At 35.5% G+C, this 21,063-nt stretch overlaps 1 protein-coding gene across 1 annotated transcript; it reads right to left on the bottom strand.

The window, feature by feature from the left end:
* Positions 1-63: 63 nt before the first annotated feature.
* GABRA6 (gamma-aminobutyric acid type A receptor subunit alpha6) lies at positions 64-16,286 on the bottom strand. The gene is made up of 9 exons (XM_012740668.3): positions 15,853-16,286; positions 15,531-15,649; positions 14,865-14,932; positions 12,700-12,920; positions 12,533-12,615; positions 12,075-12,218; positions 11,504-11,656; positions 9,946-10,205; positions 64-1,160 (listed from the first exon to the last, which is right to left on the bottom strand). The coding sequence occupies exons 1-9, from the start codon at positions 15,888-15,890 to the stop codon at positions 885-887; spliced, it is 1,362 nt and encodes a 453-aa protein (XP_012596122.2). The 5' UTR covers positions 15,891-16,286; the 3' UTR covers positions 64-884.
* Positions 16,287-21,063: the final 4,777 nt, after the last annotated feature.

Raw genomic sequence — 21,063 nt, 5'->3', positions numbered from 1 at the left:
ACCATGTCACTTCCCCATACCTAAACAAACTCTTCTCAGCTTCATGAAACAGATCCAGAGAACCATGTTTAAAGCTGTTTTATTTAGCATTATACTTAGAACAATGGAAAACACAAGAGATAACCATAGTCATAGTATACAAGGCTTTCTTATGATCACTAATTTTTTTCTACAACTTCATGGAATTATGGTAAACATATTATCTTTAAAGGGTAATTTAAAGTGATGAAACAACATTGTATTTTAGTCCAACCCAAGCTATGTACATATGCATACATAATTTATGAGACATGTATAATTTATATGTATACAAACAGCACATTTTACTGAGGTAAAAGAGCGCAGCGAGGTTAAAAACAAATGGCTAAGTTCAATGTAGGCTTTACAATGCCACTGAAAAGTCACTTACTAGCATAAAGGCCTCCAACATGCTGTATTAACATACTGATAAATATTTAGACTGTATTTATATTTTCCTCTATTGGAAACCAAGCCAAAATAAATGTATTTAAGGCAACCTTTGGAAGTGTCAGCATTTCTTCTTTGATCTGCCTTGTGATAAATGTTATTCACAGTGACAATTAAAAATATCGAGCAATCAAGGACAAAGGTTGTTGGCGAATTCATCTTGAACCTATCTTATCCTCATAAAAATTTTCTCTAATGTACAAAAAAAAAGTCATGTTTTTCAGTAACCTTCAACTCTCAATTTTGAGGGATAACATTATTGCTTTTTGGCTCCTACATGCTTACTCAAAGACATGTGTTACAAATTTCCAATTATGATTTCATGTTCTGAAAAGTATCTACACAAGTCTCAATGCTATTTTAAAAAAAATACAGAAAATAAGAACCTATAGAACACAGGTTGTCCTGGCTGCAAGCTAATCAACAGTGCTACTCACATCCATTGTGTCTTTGGAAAGATAAACTACCCAATATACAAGGTTGAATCCTGCAAATGCAACTGGGAAGAGAATTCGAGAATACTGGTCTATTTTACTGGTGCCTCCAAAGGCTGGTGAGAGTGGTGGGGGCGTGGCAGGTGTTGGTTGTAAGACGGGCGCTCTAGTGAGGACTTTATTAGCCTCAGGGGATGGAACTATTGGCAAAGTCAGAGAAGTGATTCTTTTCTTCAGGTGGTATCTGGAATCAGGATGCTGCAGAAAAAAAGGCAAATATTCAACCTAAGTAAGGGAATAGGGATCACTTATTTAGGCATTCATTTTTTTCACCATTGACAAACATTTGTTGACTATTTACTTAATATTTAAAGTAAAACATCTGAATATTCTTAATACTATTTGATAGTTCCTCTTTTCAAAAAAAAAAAGGTAAAACACATTTTAAAAGAATTGATTTGCTCCCTCTCATTCAACATCCTGTAATTCAATATATCAGCAATTAATAACAAGCATTGGTCAATGGCCCAGAAACTGTATTGGGCATTGTACAGCTAGGAAAAATGCACCAGGTTGCAGAGGTATACCCATTCCTGGTTATGCATAAGCTTGTAGGGCAATGCATGCAGGAAATGGTGTGTTGGAGAGGGGAGTGGATTCCAATTTGGAATACGTGGATAATTAGTTAATACAAGAAAAGCACAACTTGGTCCCCTGATCTCACTCTTCTGTACACATGCCCAGCCTACATTCTTATCTTCACACACACATTTGAACTAGTTGAATTAAAAAAAAAAAATCATCCCATGTATGTCTAAGACCAGTGACAAAGAACATTCTTAACTTGAGTAGGATGAATATTCATACCTTGATATATACCTGCCCCTTAAGAGCCCAGAAGTTCTATATTGAGAACTTCCTAATTCCTATTCAGAACTTCGTCACTGGTCTCCCTGTATCTTATGTCACCAAAAGCAATTCATTTACTAATGTCAGAATTATTATGTTCTTTTCTATCATTAGCCTTTCCATTCCACTGAAATCATACAACAATCAACTTTAGTCTTGAAAGGGGTGTTTCACACCTTAACTGACTGGCAAAAAGGCTAGGAGCCAGATATGGCAACCACCTTGGCCGTGGTTGCACTGGTAGCAATAGATTCCACTGGTCAATTTCAGTGCTTGTTTTATCCCAGCATTTTTTCATCTTTTCTGTAAAGTGTTGGGCCTAGTTCAGAGACTTGGATTTTGTTTGATTCAGACTCCTTTCATGCTGCTGGAGTCTAGGGGGCCTTCCTCTGACTCCTATCTTTTCTTGTCCACATCCTGTAACAATCACTCTCCTTGGGGCCAGGTTGTCCTTGCTGGGTCTCTGACTTCAAACACTTGCTGTACATTACCCCTGATCTTATAAAATGGCCTGTTTCCTCTCTGGCAGCAAAATTACCACTTTGCTGCCTGGCAGGGTATGTTACTCACGTGGGCAAACTCCTGTGGCTTCAGCCAGCAACCCTGCGGCAACAGGATACGACAGCTGCCTACCCTGTGCTGGTTGAGCCACAGGACCAAAATGACCCGCCGATGTGGTGACATTTGGACTGCAGGAACAACAACCCCAAAAGCTTCTTTCTTGATTCCCCTCCTGAGTTTTGCTATTTGATTTTCTGTAGAAGTTACTATCTAAATAATAATAGTCATCAGAGAGAGCTTAAACTCTGAGTGTTTTTAAGGGATATGGTAAATCTGTTTCTTCACCAGAAACAAAAATGAATAGTATAGTCAAGCCTGATTTGACATAACCATAGTGAAATTCAAGCAAAGAATATCTTTCTTATCTCTTGGCCTGGAACTGTGGTAGGCGCTGTGGACAGAATTAAATAATTCATAGGCCTTGGAGATAGAGGACTGTTTAAAATATTAGAGGGCTTAGTATGCTGATCTTAGAGATGAAATAAGTGACACGTTCTATTAAAAATAGATGACAGCTGATGACTACTGTGCCGAGGGTCACCAGACTATCTGTGGCTAGGACCAGAGTAACAGTACTTTGGTCTGAATGCTTGTTGCCTCTCTAACAGAATAAACAAAGCACTGACTTACAACAGTATGCTATCATGTTTCTTAGATTCTAATTTGAATGTCATAAAAAACATTCTCTACCTTGAAGAGTAAAATGTGTCAACTTTTTATCCTCCAAAGATAATCATTCTCCTCCCACACTAAAATACTTTCCTCTAGTAAAATTTCTAAGGACCATGATGGAGTAGAAAGAGGGCAAGCCTCCAGGGTAGATTTTCTTTCTAGATGCATCTTGACTTTTAATAGCATGCATTACCTGTATAAAACCTGTTTTTTTTTTTTTCTTTCTATTTTAGGCAGAAGGATAGACATGCCTAGTTCATTGGTACAAAAAAGTGACTTTAAAACATAAAGTGCCATAAAAATGAAAAGCAATGTTTATTCTCAACTTTTTCTTCAGAAATGTGTAGAGAAAAGATATTTGTGCCTCTCTGGGCTCTGTCACATTATCACAAAAGACTTAATGAGTATTGCCAAATAACCAATGTTCAGAGTTAAGAGACATCATTCAGAACCAAAAATCCACGGAAATTTTAAGTAAAATGGCAATAGCCTAGAGTTAAAGACCCTTATAATTGGATTTCCCTTTTCCTCATCTATTTACCCAAACAATCTCTATGGGGGGTTTCCCAGGAGTTAAGAGAACAGGAGAATCAGAAATCCCTAGCTAACAATTCCATATCTACTATTTGCTTGACATAGACATAGGTTCTGTGACATAGACATAGGTCTCATAGAATTTAATTCTCCTTAAAGCTTCAAGTGACTATCTTTCAAGGTAAGGACAACTATGACTTGCCTCATAATTTTTTCCTGTTTTTTAAAATAATTTGAGATAATACATAATATATAGATACATACACACATATATACATATACACATTTGCACAGCAAATCTTCACTCTTTCTATATTTTTCAACTTTTGCAACATATATCTGCTTCCATTCTCACCTCTCACCTACTTTTACTTCATTTCTTTGTTTTCTGTATTAACATCCACTTGCCACCCTATCTTTTATCTTCCCTTCACATCTTTTGATACCAAATTTATGTACCGCCTAATATCACTGATTATCCCAGCTCTTATCTACTTTTCTGACTACTTAGCTATTATAACTCTTGTAGCTGTTATATGCTCTCTTGTAAGTATAATTATTTCTGTTGAAGCTTATCTTCTTTCCTGGAATGAAAGCTCCCTAGTGGTAGAGGAAACGTTATCATCATGTATGAATGCTCCACAGTGCTTAGCAAGTGCATAGAACATAGTATATGTTTGATAAACACATGCTGACTCAACAAATGAAAGAAAATCTAAATAATTTCCAAGATTTGGTGGAGGAAGCAGGCAAAGAGGGGAACAAAAAGTTTTATGATTATGGTTACATTGCACTTTAATATATTATTTTATATTATTTTTGTGTGTGTGTATGAAATTTCTCAATTTTTAATGTTGGCAACAATTTTTTTTACTTTGGCATATTATGGGGGTACAGGTTTTAAGGTTTCAATAAATGCCCTTTTGCCCCTCCCTCCACAAGTCTGAGTTTCCAGCATGACCATCCCCCAGATGGTACACATCTCACTCATTATTTATGTATTACAGGTGTCATTTCTAAATGCTTACTATTGACAAGCATTACAAAACAATATGCAAGCATTATCTCACTTACCCATTGAAAATAATCTACAATGTCATGTAATTATTTTCATTTTAGGGGATAGCAAATGAAAGCTGAAGCAAGAAACTCACACAGGTAATAAGTGCCAGGCCTTGGATTCAATCCCTCTCAGAAGTAAAAGAACATACTCTTAACCGTTATTATGCTATTTTCCCCATCAACTTTATGGTTTAGGGCACAGTTTCTCAATCTCAGAATTACTGACATTTTGGGTTGGATTATTCTTTGTTGTGGGGATTGTCCTGTGCCTCCTGGGACACTGAGCAGCATCCATGGCCTCTATCAACAAGATGCCAGTAGCACTCCCAACCTCAAGTTTTAACAATCAAAAATATCTCCAGACATTGCCAAATGTCCTTCAGGGTAAAATAACCTCCAACTGAGAATTACTAGGTTAGGGTTACAACTGTCCCACTGCCCAGTGACCGATGGGGAGGAGGGATTTCTAGCAGGCAGCAAATGTGATAGGCTAAAGGAAATGCAAGAGGTCTGGCTACCCTGCACACCAGATCATTGGCTGTTGAATAATTGGGAACTGGCAGCACAAGGAGACTGGACGTCAATTTAGAAGGAACACATTGAATTTCTGATATGCGAAGAAAGCCAATCTTGCAAGCCATTCAAGCTACAGGTTTGCCTTGGTTCCGCCTGCTCTATTGTAAGCCTAGCAGCTTCAGCTGATGGTAAAATAGGCTTTTGTCAGAGTCCAGATGAGGGCTCAGCTTGGGGCTGTCACTGTTTTGAGTGGAACACCTGTGGTTTTGAATTTTTCCAGGGCTCCCCTGCTGCTGAGTGCCATCCTGCTTTAGGTATTTATAGAGCACTGCTTTGTTTTAAGTAATGCCATATTGCAAAGGTTCTTTGAGTCAAACTGGACTTTATGACAATCAATTATTCGATATAGGGATAAGGTATTTGGGACATATTTAGATCCATTTTGATACATCATTCAGTGAGTCAAATATTATTTAAAGGAGGAGGCAATAGATGATCTCTCATTAGATATATTTGAACCAGACCTGCACTAGTGAAGGGCTAAATAAAGCACCTATTTTTATAACCAGATAATAAAGGCACCAAAAAAATGGGGAAAAAAATTGAAAATATTTAGTTTTTGATATTTTTCAATACCACCATAATCATTATGGGGAAAATTAGAACTCCTTTGAATTTTCTTGCATTTATGTTATAATTGGTAGATTTGAGAGCAGAGACAAACCCAGAATTTCTACAGAGAAGCAGCTTATTGGCAGCAATCTAGTTGGTCCATGGTGCTAGGAGATGTGTCTGGAAACCACATTAGAATGTTTGGAGGGTTCAGAATGAAGTATTGCACAGAAATTTAATAGAAGGTATGTGGAAAGAGTTAACCACCTACATCCCTCATCTGACCCGTAAACCATACAACGGCATAGCCATCAAGAAGGAACATCAGGATCTTTCTAATGCTTAGAGTCTTTAATGTTCTTAATTTAACCCTTAATTCTAGAGAATAAGGACAAAACTCAAAAAAGTCTTTGCAATATTTGGAACTGGTAAGGTAAGGCTTTCAGTATTCCATCCTTCAAATCTCTCTCTATAGGCAAGGACAGCATGGCAATGGCCCAGTACACATCTCCACATGAGATCTTCTTGAAGAAAAGGACAGGAGGATATATATCTTATTTCCCTCTCTATGCTCACTTTTCTAGCAACTGGCCTAGCGCTTCAAGAGCAAGGCCAGGCTCATCATTCTGTTCTCAGCATAGACATCACTCATTTAGAAGTAAAGACCCTTCCAGACTGAGTTACACAATCTTGCATGTACTATTCTTCTCTAACGACAGCCTTTTTCACAGTGTTTTGTTACAGCTCATTGATTTGTTTCTCTTCCTGCCAGACAAGAAGCTCCGTGAGGGAAGGGACCCTCCTGACATCACTCACTAGTATAATCTCAGCCTTCTACGAGAGCCTGACACATAAAAGCACTTGTCAAATACTTATGGTATGCATAATTCAATGAATAAATAAGTACTCGATGCATGCCAGATGAAAAGAAAAAAGAAGAAAACGAATGAACAATGTAATCACTATCAATACCGTTATTGTCCTGACTAATGAAATTTTGGTCATTTACAAAAAGTGTCACACCCCTGTGAAGAGAAGCCACACTGGGAGTAATAACAATACCTAAAAGGAGGTATAGATGGAGTGGGTGGGAGATTCATTCTCAGCAACACAGCGATGAGGAGTTAGACCTTTAAAATAACAAGGAAACCAGCAAAACATGCAAAAAGACGTCAAGGACCAAAGTGGTCTTAGAAGTGGTATAGGTGTAGGTATATTCCAGAGACACGATAGGCTCTGAAACCATGAAGGCAGGAATAACTGTCTAATGTTAAGGTAGCATACTAGATAAAAAAATAATAAGAAAATACAACAGGAAAGAAGCTATTCACAATTTTTTTTCAAAACCTAAAAATAAATAAGTCTCAAATTCCACAGGCCTTAAAAACAGAAAGATAATTAGTCTATAGAGCACTTCTGAGGATTTAGATTTAAGGTATCTCTTGGGGTTTGAGTCCTAACTTCTAAATGCCTGAATTTCTTTGTCATTATTATATTAAATTCCAAGGTCAAAATCAAAGAGGTAAAGTTATAAAGTTTTATCCACATCCATTCTAAGTAGTTTCCTATGAAAAGCAATGAACATATTAAAATATACAACTTAGAATCACATAAAATATGCACACACTGAATTTTGTTTCAAGTTCATCATGTTAGTTTCCTATTTCAGTATCTGACTTATTCAAGTAATGTTGTTTTGATTACAACTGAATAGGTATTTTTAAATGTCATGGTATTTTAAAGAAATGTCTTGCAATCATAATATACCATTGTATAGTATAAATTGCAAATGTGTAATTTATGTTTGTTCCTGTATTTTATGTAAGACGAGTTGCCAAGTTTTGAGATGAACAAATAAAAGGTAAATGGTCTATGTAATCTCCTATAATTATTTTTGATACTTTCAAGGTTTACATTGTTTGGTTTGGTTGTTTTTGTTTTTATTTTTATTTTTACATGCTGGCCTTTTAGAAGCAAAATTTTCCTATTTATTGCTTTAAAATATTTTCAATAAAACCAAGTTCAGAAATACATTTTTTCATAAGAAAAAAAAAGTAACTTGTAAGAAAAAAGTACTTGGAGATGATTTAAATGCAATTTTTTATCCAGCTTCCCAAAGGACTTACTTATATGTTACTATTTTGGGATCGTAGGAGATAGTTTATATAAAGACCTGGTATATTAAATTCCATCTTATTAATAAATTATGCCTTTAGAATAATAGCCTGAGGGGATGATTACTCTACATTTTCTCTAAGGATTTGCAATCGTAATCCTCTCAGTACTATATGTTTCCAAAGAGTTGAAGTAAATAACTTGGTCTTTCTTTTTATTTCAATATCTGCCAAGTGAGCATATTCAAAATCATTCTGTTTTTAACAGACTTCACTCTTCATTTTTTCTATATTTCTCAAATAATAAGTAATGATAAACTGAATTCCAATAAACAATTTTTCCTCATTTGAGGGTATATGTTAAGATAATATATGACCTTTGGATAATATACAGATTATATACTTATTAATATATAAGACAGCTTATAACAGAATCATATCATAAAAAGAATCTCAAAAACATCTGGAATTTATCTTGCCTCAGAAAATGGTCTTCAAATGTTTTGGACTAAGCCTGCAAACTAGCATATTTTTGTTACAAGATTTACATTTTGATGACCTTTGAAACCACATGTCTATGAAGAAAACATCATTAAATCAACGGAAGAATTTTGGGAATTATCTACATTTTCAAAATGTATTTTCCAGTGATATGCAGCCTGATATATTTCAGTCTTTAGAAGAATTTTAGGGGTGCGGGTAGGTTCAGCCTCTGTAATGTTGTGGATATCAGGAGTTCTTTTATTAATTCCCAGTTTTCCTACCAACTAATAACTAATATTTTCCCTTTTGAACTTCCTTTTCCCACTTGTAAAAGAATATAATTAGGCTGGACCACTGGATGGCAAACTTTTTTTTTTTTTTAATGAGAGAAAATGTTTTAAAACCTTTAAATTCTGTATTTCCACTTATTTTGAGAATGGCTTCTTATTTCTTGCAGGAAATGTAAATTTTCAAACAAGTTTCTTAGTTTATCAAAGAGAAAATTTTCAAAAGAAAATGATCACCTTTTTAGCCAATCAATAAATCCCTCGGTTTGGGAGAAATAAAACACACAAAGCTTTATAATTTTTATCATAAAGCTTAACTGAGGATTACTGGGCTGCATGTGGTCTTGAAATCTGAAAATGTTTACTAGAATTGATCAATTAGAGAGGAATTTCCAGTTCAAAGTATCTGTATTACTCTATTTTACAGAGCAAAATTCTCCTCTTTTCTAAGACTTACTCTTTAGAGTTTGTATTAAAATAAAATTGTATGCTATCAACGAGTTTTATAATCCATTTTTAAAAGTATGTTCAGTTTAATTATTGTTAGAATTTACCATTACATGAAATGGAAATTCGGGGGCACATTTATGGCCTTTGAATTATTAATGATATCATTTGTTTCTTATACAAAAACCTTTGGGACCAAAGATAAGCCACAGAAAATTTAACAGAAATTCATAACTATTTCTCACTGAATATAAACCATTGAATATAAATTCATTGATATACATATATTTAACATATAAATGTGAATATAGAATGTTTTAATATGAATCGAATACTTAGGTTATGACTCGGAATTCAGAGACCCTATTATTCGCTACTCACAGAAGCCTTGCTCTCATGAAATAAAGCAGCAAGCAGATTTCTAGCAAAAATGATCCATTCCATAAAAGTTTCTGTTTCTCTGTTTCTTTCAGACTGTGAAGCCTCATTAGGACTTTTTTTTTTTTTTTTTACTCTCTTCTCCTTAGTTGGTATAAGTGATCCTGTTCAAAGGAAACATCTAAAGGCTAAGAAGAATTTTCTAGTCTCCTCTGAGAGCCTGGAGTCTGCTAATACAAGTGAGGGTGATGAAAGAAGAATGCCAAAAGTTTAGAGCAAAGATAAATGAAAGATTGTTCTTTAGCTTTTATCTGTGAAGTTGGAAGAGAAATTGGCCTTTGCTATTGCAACTGGAGTTATGTAACTTGTGCCCAACTAACATTACTTTTAGACTCTGTAGTTGTTTGTGATCACTGTTGGGGCTGCGTTGTCCTATGGTGTGCGACATTAGAAAAAGTAAACAATTACCAAAACAATCTCGGCTTCCAAGGGTTCAGTTGCCTTCGATATTGTCACTGGGGTTGAGGCTGCAATCTGTGCCTTCTTCTTGGCCCTTTGTGTCTGAAGATTGGTGAAGTAGTTGACAGCTGCGAACTCAATAAGAGCAGAGAAGACGAAAGCAAAGCAAACAGCTATGAACCAATCCATAGCAGTTGCGTAGGACACCTTTGGCAAGGAGTGCCGGGCACTGATGCTCAAAGTGGTCATGGTTAAAACAGTGGTGATCCCTGCAATGCGAAAGAATAGGAAATGCATGTAAGCACTGGGAATGCTACAGCAAGATCAAATGAAAACATATTAGTAGAGGGAAGGACATACCTTATCAAGGCTAAGTAATTTTTGTTATTTTATTTTACTATAATTGCTCATAATTATTATCATCGGTATCATCTTATTTTGTACACCTTAATATTTAGTCCAGTGACTTTTTATATTATAGTTCTCAAAAAATATTTCCTGAATTGAAGTAGTTTAACTATTGTAAAATTTAAGTCATAAATAGTTCTAGTTGTTTAGTGCTTAAGAAAACTTATAACAAATTATTATCACTGAAGTAAAACAAAATCACCTTCAATTTCTGATCAATTTCACTAGCTAATCATATCTTTCATTATAGTTATGAATTCTATCTGGTGTGAATATTGGCATAAAATTAGGTTACTCTTTTTTTATTTCTAGTCTGGTTTTAAGGCAAAATATTTACTCAAAATAAATTGTATCATTCATCTTCTAGCAATTTTCCTTCTTGAACTAAGACTTGGGGAATTTATACAGTTAGGGGATGTGTAACACTGATGGTCAATATCATTATGTAGACATTCTTTTATAATTTGCAAAAAGAGATCTATTCAGTATAATAGATTTTAAAAATCAAGATTCACCTGAGATTTCAGTTTAACTCAAGTCCTCCCTTCCTGTAGACTACTAAATGTACAATCATGAGAACCCAGTAAAAAATTGGACTTAGTTACTGGTAATATTTTCAATTATAACTCTTTTTCTTATAATTTCATTTTGCTCCATCAAAACTAGTAGTTATTCTATGCATCAAAAGTGGAATTAAATATTTAGGTCAAAACATAGGAAATTGGTGATATTTAACTACATTTAGAGCTGCAAAAATGACAATTTTCTATGGTTCAATCTAATAAAAGCGAGATACAATTTATGGATTAATGGGTTCAATATCTTAGCCTTTTCTTTCATGGATTTACCTGTCAGTTTTAACCTTTCTGCTTTTCTTCAGTTATGAAAAAGCAAATCAAGATAAAACACTGCTAAATGAGGCACATGAAAGTCATAGGAAGCCAGCCAAAATTCTTGCTGAAACAAATTTTTTGTTGATGCTCCACATAACTTGCAATAAGATTAGGGTCATTTTAAATGATAACATATGTCTGAGTGAGACAGGAGTCTATTTCTTTTGTGGATTGGAAAAGTGCATCGGTGTGAATATTCACCCAAAATACACAAACAATGAGAGGTGGAGGATGAATAGAAGTGGAGCATGAAGTGTGAGGCATACCAAAGACAGTTCTTGCCGGCACAGACTCCTTATTAATCCAGAAAGACACCTGGGAAAGAATGACCGTCATAATGCAAGGAGTATATATCTGTATCATGAAGTAGCCCATCTTCCTTTGCAAGTGGAAATAAACTGTCATTATTACATATTCACCTGTTGGATGACACGTACATCAGTATTATTATTGCTGACAGTCTGCAAAAAGAAAACACTTGAATATAAATCTTGAAGATTCTTAAATTAGCATGAAATGGAAGGAAACAAGCTAAGGCACATTTCAATGTATGAAAAAGCAACTTGATCAGCAGGTGATATAGCAAAGAAACACACCAATTCATTGTTTTCAGTGGGGTTCTTTGTGTCATACACATATAAAACTACCCACTTCAGGAATATACAAATCTTTATATGCACCTGGTTGTGAAATCAACTTGAAAGAAAGCTACTCATCACTTCAAAACAGCATGCATACCTGAGAATGGCTAATGTAAAGGAAAAAAAATAGATGCTTTGAAAATGTGCACTGGGGTCACCTTGCAGGATGACATGCATGCATTGATCAAAATCTTACCTGTGTTAGATTTAATTGTCTCACTAGATACTGTTTGTCCAATCAGATCATACTGGAGGAGGCTTGAAGATTCTTCTGGGACTTCTACTGAGTAAAGTGGTCCTTTTTTCCATGTATATATGATTTCACTTTTGGGGTAAGCATCTAAATTTTTGATACAAATTAAACATAGCAGTAAATATGACTAGATGTTAGTTGTCTTTTTGTTTCCTTCAAAGTATTGTCTATATAAAAAAAGAAATAAAAATAAACAAATTTTCTTTAATGTTTTTCTTTAATCTTAGTGACTAAAACCTCCATTTATGAGACTGACAGATAGGATTAAGTAAGTCTATTTCCGGAGCACACTAAAAGTGTCATGGTAACATTTCTTTCTTGCTTTCTAGTCTCTGACTAAAACAAAATAATTACATATTTTAAATGCATTATTTGACTCTCAGAAGCTTTTTGTAACTTACAACTCCCAAACTTGAGTGGACAAGCATGCCCGTCCATAGGAAAGTTAACCAACCTCATGGGACAGTCAGCATTGATGGTAAGCCTAGGGACATTGAAATAAAAGGTTCTGAGTTAGTATGATGGAAGTATCATTTAGTCAGGGAAAACAGAACTGGAGAAACCTCACCTCATGGTGTATAGAATGGTTCCGTTCTGCATTATTCTGAAGAGTTTATTAGGAGTTGTCATGTTGTGAGCAATTGACTTTTTGCCATTCCTGAAAAATGTGTCAGGGGTCCAGATTTTACTGACCATTAAGTTATTCAAACTCAGAATCTCAGCTGGCCCCCCAAACTTCAACCTCTCATCAGTCCAAGTCTGACGGAAGAAAACATCCATTGTATACTCCTAAGAAAAAATAAATATGCACGCAGGCTGAGTTTGTTAAGAATAGTTTACTCACTAGCGTATATAAACCTAATCCCCAAACTCAAGCAATAAAGCAGCTTTTTATGGCAATAACTTCTCAGTACAATTTTCATGAGTTATTAGCTTTCTTGAGCTCAGAAACTTGGTGTTATTATAAAATTTAGTGCTGTGTTGCATAATTCTCCCTCCTCCACCTCCACTCTCCTCACCTTTCTTCCTCTTTATCTGTCCAGCTCTCCACCTACCAAAATCTCCTTCCTTAATTTAGAAAAAAAAATAAAATAGATGAAAACACTTAGCCTAGGCTTTGTGCTGACCTTCCTACTATCAGCTAGTCTAGCCATTCCCCTCTGTTCCTCATTCACCCTGAAAGAAATCTCAGTGCCTCACAGTACCATTTAGCACAAAGTTCCAAGGACAGATAAACTTTACTTGGTAAACACACTATGGCTGCAAATCATATTTATTTTCTATTGCTCTCAGGGAACATAAAAACAAATGTTACCATGATTATTCTAAAGAGAGTTATCATTTAACTATACATAATCAAAATTATGAGTTTTAATTTGTGGCTTTTATGATGTAACATTAAATATTTAAGAATTATGATAAAGACTATTGAAAAATTGAATGACAAATAACAACTTGTAATTATGTCAAAACATTGACAAAAATTGCTTTGCCTGCTTTATAAATTCCTTTATGAGACTTATTACTGTAGTGATTATATTTTAAAATATAATTTGGCATGCAATATACACATACAGTAATGATCCAGGCTACAATAGAGATCTATTATACAAATAAACTTTAAAAGAAAACATAGGCATAAGATATATTCCAAGTATACCCAGATTTTAGTAATATAGTAGAAAATGGTAGTGGTTGTTTATACTTTGAGTGACTCAGTACTCAACTGAAAAATATGACACCAAAATAATTCAGGATTTTGAATAATGCTGACTCTGCTTTCCCCTTAAGTCTTAAGATATTTATCTCTGGAATAAAGAAAACCTTTCCTCCCTCCTTCCCCTTCTTCCTTGTTTTCTTCCTTCCTTCCCTCCCCCCTTTTTTCTCTTCCTCCTCTACTCCTTCCTTTTCCCTTTCTTTCTATCGGCCGTATTTTTCTTTCTTCTATTCTTGTAAACTCATAAAGCAGACAATGAAAAAATCCCCAATAACTGTTTATCCAGAATTACATTTTCTTAACAAAATCTAATGATGCATTTATTTAAAGACAGCTATGTTTATTTCAGCATTAGTATTCATGTTTTAGTTTCAGATGGAAATGCTACCTGAGAACTGTGAAAGAATAACATGATACACTTTGTTCTAGAAAACTAGTTCAGGTTTTCATTGCCACTTACTATAAATACATTCTTACGAATCCTACAGCCATCTGTACCTGGAACAGAGTCCCCAGAACACCTACTGGTCCATCCGCAATGTAAAAGGTGGAATGCATTAGCCTTTCCAAATGACTCCTTTTACTGGTTTAATAAAATATGCTGATAATTATGTTGCTACAAAAGACAGTTATGTTTTAAGTTTCATAGATATCATCAATATGCTCTTACATGGCATAGGATCTTTGTGTTTTTTTCCCTACTCCAAAAAATTTACTAGGACTTCACAAAGGGAAAATCTTCCCTTTGAAGGGTGGAATCAGTGCATAATATGTGGATGGAAGAAAGGATATAATCTTAAAAAGTCCCTAAGCTTAAAATGTTCAAGCAGAGCCCTAAGTGAAGCTGAACATTAAGCCAATAATCTACTCTAATGGTCATGCCCTCTCAGCAGGGACACACATATTGTATCAGGAATCTGCAGCCAAGCTTGTTGGCAGTGCCCATTATCATGAGTTCTGGGACTCCACTCTGCGCCCCTAAGTAAAAATACCCAACTCACTCAGAGCTCACTCACCATCTCCACATCTGACACAGGCCCAAAACTGGTCACATAAATGTCTGTTTTGACTTCAGTGACAGCACCTGAAATTAGCCCAGAGGGATGGGGCAATTATCACCAGGAATGTTAAGTGGACTGAACTTAGTGACTCTACCATAAAACCACTTCTCGTGGCCAGAATCTGCAACCCATCCTATTACACTCCAGCAGTGGGAGTCCTCAGGTCTTTCAACTCTAAAAACTTACATCAGTTGCCTTATTTTGAATTCATTCTAGTCAAATTGGGGGAACATTCAGAAATAAAAGAGAACTAGATTAGTTCTAATAAAAATGATAGTAACTAATGTATATTGATGGCTTTCATGGGTAAATGTTAAGAAAATTGTTTTACATGGAGAATCTCATTATACATTCACACAACTCTATGGGGCACGCATTGATCATACACCCACACTACAATTGAGGATATTGAGGCTTGGAGAGTCCAAGTAACTTGCATAAGGTCATTAACTGAGGAAGAGGTAGAGGCTAGATGGGAGAAAACACAGACTCCCTCCAGTATCTCTGCACTTTACCACTCTGACATATCACCTCCTTTCTGACTCCTCTGGGTCTTGGAAGGGTAGTTAAGGGGGCAATGAGACTAAAGGTATTTGATATAGCAAAAATGCAGCTTCTTACCTCCAAATCCTGGTCGCAGCCTATTGTCGTAGCCTTCAAGCAAGTTGTCCAGGATCCGGCTGATGTTTTCTGAGTAGAAGTTGCCTTCATCTTCAACATTCCCTAGGGCATTTTCCATCCTGTAAGTAGAAAGTCAATGATCCTCATTCTCAGCCTCAGATAACATGTTTTGTTTAATCTACCCTAGTCTGCCCCAACACGAATACATGATACATTACCCCTGGCTACTTTCAAGATTTGATATAGAAGTCACCCAATGAATGTATATTTTCTATTTCCTCTGAGCTGAAAAGAAAAATCAGGGGAAAAACATCTTACTCACCATAGAATAATGTACAGCCAGGGCAGAGGCGATGCCATGCTAGGGTGCACTGAAATGCCCCGTTCACCCTTCTCCTGGTTTCTCCCCTGCAACTAGCCCTCCTTTGCTGATCAACTAGAGAAATCTTCCAGACCCCTCATATTCCTGTTCCTTGTTTGCTTTCAATCAGTAATCCAACAGATCGATATAGAAGTTGTCAAAAACTTTGAAGGTTCTCCTGGGTCTCTTCTTTGTGTCTTTTCACTTGGAACGAGGTAGTTTATGGTCTTAGACTACGTCCTGCAGGCACCAGCCTCCTCTGAATGACTCAGTTGGGAAATGAGAGTCTGAAGGGACAGTGCATGGTCAGAGAGCAGTGACAATAATCAAATAAGGCATTAGGCGAGATTAGAAGGAAGAAATCCACTGCTAGTTTTGGCATGGAATTAGCAGGCCCCTGTGAGGAAATCTGGAAAGCAGTGGCATCTTGCTGATTGAGATTATGTTCCAATGGGCTCAGCATTTATTATTTCTATGGTTCACAGAAGGATTCCTACACCGCTCTTACTGTCTGAAAAAGTCTAACAATATTGAAACCCCCTTGAATTCTCTTTGTGGTTTTCATGAGCTTTATTAGCTTCAGACACACCTTTCCTCTGTATTTAAAAATTTCCCTCACTACTTATTTACTAGCTCTGGTGACACAATGGAACAACTCCTGGCATCTTGCTATTAAGTATTTTTTTAAGTACTTTGCTGATCCTTTCTGTCAAAGGTATGTCATTTCACACTGGGACAGAAATAGGTTCTACCACTATCTTTAGAAAACTGGTCAGTTTTTTGAATGTTGTCTATAGGAGACAAACTCGGAGACATAATAGGGTAAGGTTCCCTATACAGAAATGCTGCGAGAATAATGCATCCATAGCACATGGTTAATGAGGACGCTACTGGGCTATTTTACTAGGCTTGTCACAAGTCCAAAGCAAAATGTCTGCATCCAAGAAATAGCATTCTATACCCAGTTCTGGTAGGAGGAAATTGTATTAGGATAAAAAGTCCATTTGAGCCTTATAATTTTAATTTTTAAATAAAAATAATGAAAATCAAATTAAAAATATTGTGCCTATAAATATTTAAATTCAGGAATATAGGATAAGGAATCAAATGTCTCAATTCATCATCCTCTTTCCAATTCGACTTATCACCTATCCAGTTCACAGTCTGTATCTTCAGAGTCTAACTGGACAAGGGCCATGGTAACTGTTACGGAAACACAGCACAGTCTTAAGGGTCATATTGAAACACATGATATAAATAAATTGAGGAGCATTTTAATATTAATAAATTTGCTATAGCCAAGAAGAAATAATGTAAAATAGGAAGATTATAAAATTTCCTGTAGATTATTTAGAGAATACTCAAGCTCACAGTTATATGGAATTTTCTGATTACCCAGCAAAAAACATGAATACCCTCCAACATACCTAGAAAGTACTTTATGGCACATTTTTTTCTCACTTTTTTTTTCTTTTTACTTGTGCTGCAAGTAAAACCATATCCTAGTCCTAGTTATCACCTCTGAAGCCATACACAATAATTTCTCAGGGAAAGACTGCATGGCAGACATTTAAACCAAGATACCTACCATGTGCCCTCTAATTTAAGTGAAATGATCCTAAAACTCTTTCCTGTTCATTATAGGATCCAGTTTATCTCTTCTCATTCTTTTCACCCCCTGAATATCTGGTATATATTATGCTGTTAAATAATTCTCTGTTCACTTTTACTATGACTTAGTTTTTTTCAACCATATTCAACCACAAATTCTACCTTTATCCCTGTTACCTTGTTAGATTTGTATCATTTTTCTTTCGAAATATTTACCACCCATCTCTGATTTGTGTCATCACACAGAAAACTTAGTGAGGTTGTTAGGACTGAATTTTTTTCACATGGTGAGTAACAATTGATCATAGGTGATACTGTGCATTTTTACATATATTCCTATAAAATAAGCATGTTTCTCATTGAAATTATTAAATAAGCAACAAATAATAGTTAAGTTACATTTGTCTCTAAACAAAAGATTAGCACAACTGATTCTATTTTTTCATAGGTTTTAAGTAGTAATCAATTAACAAAGGAGAAGGAAGATCTTCTCTACTCTCAATAGAAAAAAAATTACTAGATCTGGAAGGGATAATAATTTATACAATTTTAGTCATTTCAACACTGTTGACCTCATTTTTAAATGAATGTGGTAGACCTGGCAATATCTAAAGGACTTGAGCTCTGTAATTCTTTGGATTTGAATTTTATGTTAATATATACACATATATGTAATGAAGTCCCTTGGTCACACATCCTTGTCAGAACTAGGGCAGACAAGGTCTATTAGCAGCCTTATTAATTGGATTACAATTATTATTTTCCTATAAAACTATCAAGAAAAGAGAGAGTTCAAGATCATGACAGTCACTATAACTCTGGGAGATGTATAGTCAGTTATGTAGTATTCTGACTATGCAAATCAAGCTGCAGAGCTCCTGCATTTAAAGAATTGCCTTCTTCTGGCAAATTTGAGACTAAATATCTCATATTTGTCCATTTTACAACTTTTTCTCCAAAATATGTTCTCTTTTCTGAACCACCTTCGACAACCACTTGCTTGCTTTTTATCTTCATTGGCAAGTCTATACCTACCATCCTTCCCAACAAAACTGCTATTAAAATGCAAGACTCTGAAAGAGGACAACATGAAAAAAATCGTATCTCTCTTCTGTACCCTATACTTTAATTTCTTACACCACCATCACTAACACAATATTTGTGTGTATAAAATGACTTATTAAAGATTCAGGGAAACTCGAGAAATTATTGCACAGAAAGAGCAAGCTTGACAACAGACACTAAATGGTACTTTCCATGGTACAAAATAACCCATATATATGTGCATATATAAACAAAAAAAATATTCAAGGTAGGTACAGAATTGCCTCTTGGACAACACCAACTTGCATCATCTCCCTGAAAATCTTCATTGATCTTTTCAAAAAACAATGTCGGGATTGTGCTTTCCTTAGAAATTTTGTTCCTCCCACATGTAGGAGAGAATATACACCAGCATCCACTATGTAGAGGTCAAGCATGCTGCTAAATATCCTACCGTGCATAGGACAGCCCCCACAAAAATAATTATCTGGCCCAAATATCAGTAGTACCAGGGTTAAGAGAACTTGCTGTAAAATAACACCACTCAAACTTGGCTAAAATGATCTTGGATGGGATGGTTTAGCTTCTTAAATTCTACCACTCCAAAATATCTCCATCAGCATAATGTTCCTGTAAGTCTTCACTTCCCACTTATGATATATTGAGCATGGCACTTCCGAAAACATACAAGCATACGTATATTTCTGAAACCAATAAGGATATAAAATGGACACACAATTAAGGAAATTAAAGGAAGCAACACTTTGAAAGAGTGTATTTGCAAATTTATGAAAGAATTACTATATAAACATGCAATAAATTAAAATCAGGCAAAAAATTGACATCTGGATATATGATATAAATGTATGATTCATTATAAAAAATGGTCAAGAGAGATGAAAGATAGTCATCATTAATGTAATTAAACAAAACTTTATACATTTATTCTATGGTCAGTCATAGATTGTTAAGAATGTTTGTAGGTTGATGTTCAGTGCAGTGCTTTCAATGGTATATGTAATTTGCATTTGGGGAAGGGCAATTCTTCATGAGGTGAGACTGTCCTACAAATTTCAGGATATTTAAGATTTCTTGCTCAGTCCACTAAATGTCTCTAGTATTCTCCGTACCTGGTAACATTCAAATATACTCCCCAACATTTTGAAATGCTTCCTAGAGGGAAATTATTACTCCTGATTGAAAGCTACTCTGAATGCAGCACACTGAAATTAGACCAGATTTCATAGTTAAAACTAAAATATTCTAAGGGCTCCTTAGGCTAAATTCAAAGAAATGTCTAGTATTTGGGTCAGCCATCTTTCTGCATCCACAAGCTCATAGATAGGTTTACAGTAGATTAGCAAAACTAATCCCCTCAACCTATCCCCATCCCAAATTAAGTACATAATTGGGGAGAGGAAAGGAGAACTAGATCTTTGGGGGAAAGCAGCACCTTAGGGAGAGGTTCCTATCATCTTCTCTAGGAAGGAGGAGGCAACCCCTCCCTGACAAGTGAGGGATACTGTGAGTCATTCACTGCTAAAAAGTGAGAATGCCTAGAAAAAGAACCACTGATATCTTTCTTGGCAATACACTTGCTGTGAGAAAAGCAAAAGGCCCACATGATAGCACCATAGAGTAACAAGGGGGAGTTTGACATTATTCCTCTGAAGAACAGTAATGTACATGAACATATAGACTGGTCTGTCTACCTTCCATTCTATAGACAGAAGGCCTCCCAGAGCAGCAAATTTTAGTGGGGCTTGAACACAGTGTGATGTAGTGGTTGAGAAAAGAGTGGGGTGACCCTCTCCATTCCAATTCTAGGAAGAATTGCATGAATGCAAAAGTAGATTTCCAGTGGTTCATGTGGCTCTGTATGAAGGAACAGAGAGGCAAGTGGAAGGGTAGTAGCAATGACATCCAGGTAGCCACCAGACCAAGTAAGAGGAGGCCCATCTCTGAAAACGGTGTTGGGGGTATGTAATGATTGGAAGCCATTTTATCTATCCAACCTGTTGCAGAAGGTGCTAGAGCAACGCTAAACAGCAATTTCTTCTCTGCTTCTGAAGCAATTTTCTTGAACAGGCCCTTTTCTCCCAACATTATTATGTGGCATCGAAGTCTGAACAAAGAAAGACATTTACAGATAAACTTTGCATTGGCTAAAGGCAAAATCTCACCAGTTATGTTCTATACATTCTGTATTTTATAATTGGCTCCTCCTTAAACATGTATGGCTTAACAATAATCCTCAAATATTTTAAAGCCTGTTTGGAGATGGCTGGGAAGAAGAATATCAATGATATTTAGGCCAAAAAGTAAGTGGAACTAGGCTTTTAACAGAGTTTCTAAGAGGAAACTGAATTAAAATATTTCTTTTGAGATATTTATCATAGCTAAAATTATTGGTAACATGTAAGATTGGGGCTGCATAAACATATGACATAATTAGTTTCATTATACAGCATATTGAGATGCACAAATAATTTGTATGTACAATATCTCATTTGGCTC

The sequence above is a fragment of the Microcebus murinus genome, chromosome 21 (genome assembly GCF_040939455.1).
Source record: "Microcebus murinus isolate Inina chromosome 21, M.murinus_Inina_mat1.0, whole genome shotgun sequence".
In the NCBI taxonomy this organism is placed as follows: Eukaryota; Metazoa; Chordata; class Mammalia; order Primates; family Cheirogaleidae; genus Microcebus; species Microcebus murinus.
Note: the sequence above shows the minus strand (reverse complement) of the source record. Positions and strands in the feature narration are given on the sequence as shown.

Coding starts and splice junctions, on each gene's coding strand:
- GABRA6 (XM_012740668.3), bottom strand. CDS start 15,890: ATGGCATCGCCTCTGCCCTGGCTGTACATTATTCTATG. Junction 11,657..12,074: donor GACAATTAAATCTAACACAG/GTAAGATTTTGA, acceptor GTCATCCAACAG/GTGAATATGTAATAATGACA. Junction 10,206..11,503: donor GCCGGCAAGAACTGTCTTTG/GTATGCCTCACA, acceptor TTCGCATTGCAG/GGATCACCACTGTTTTAACC.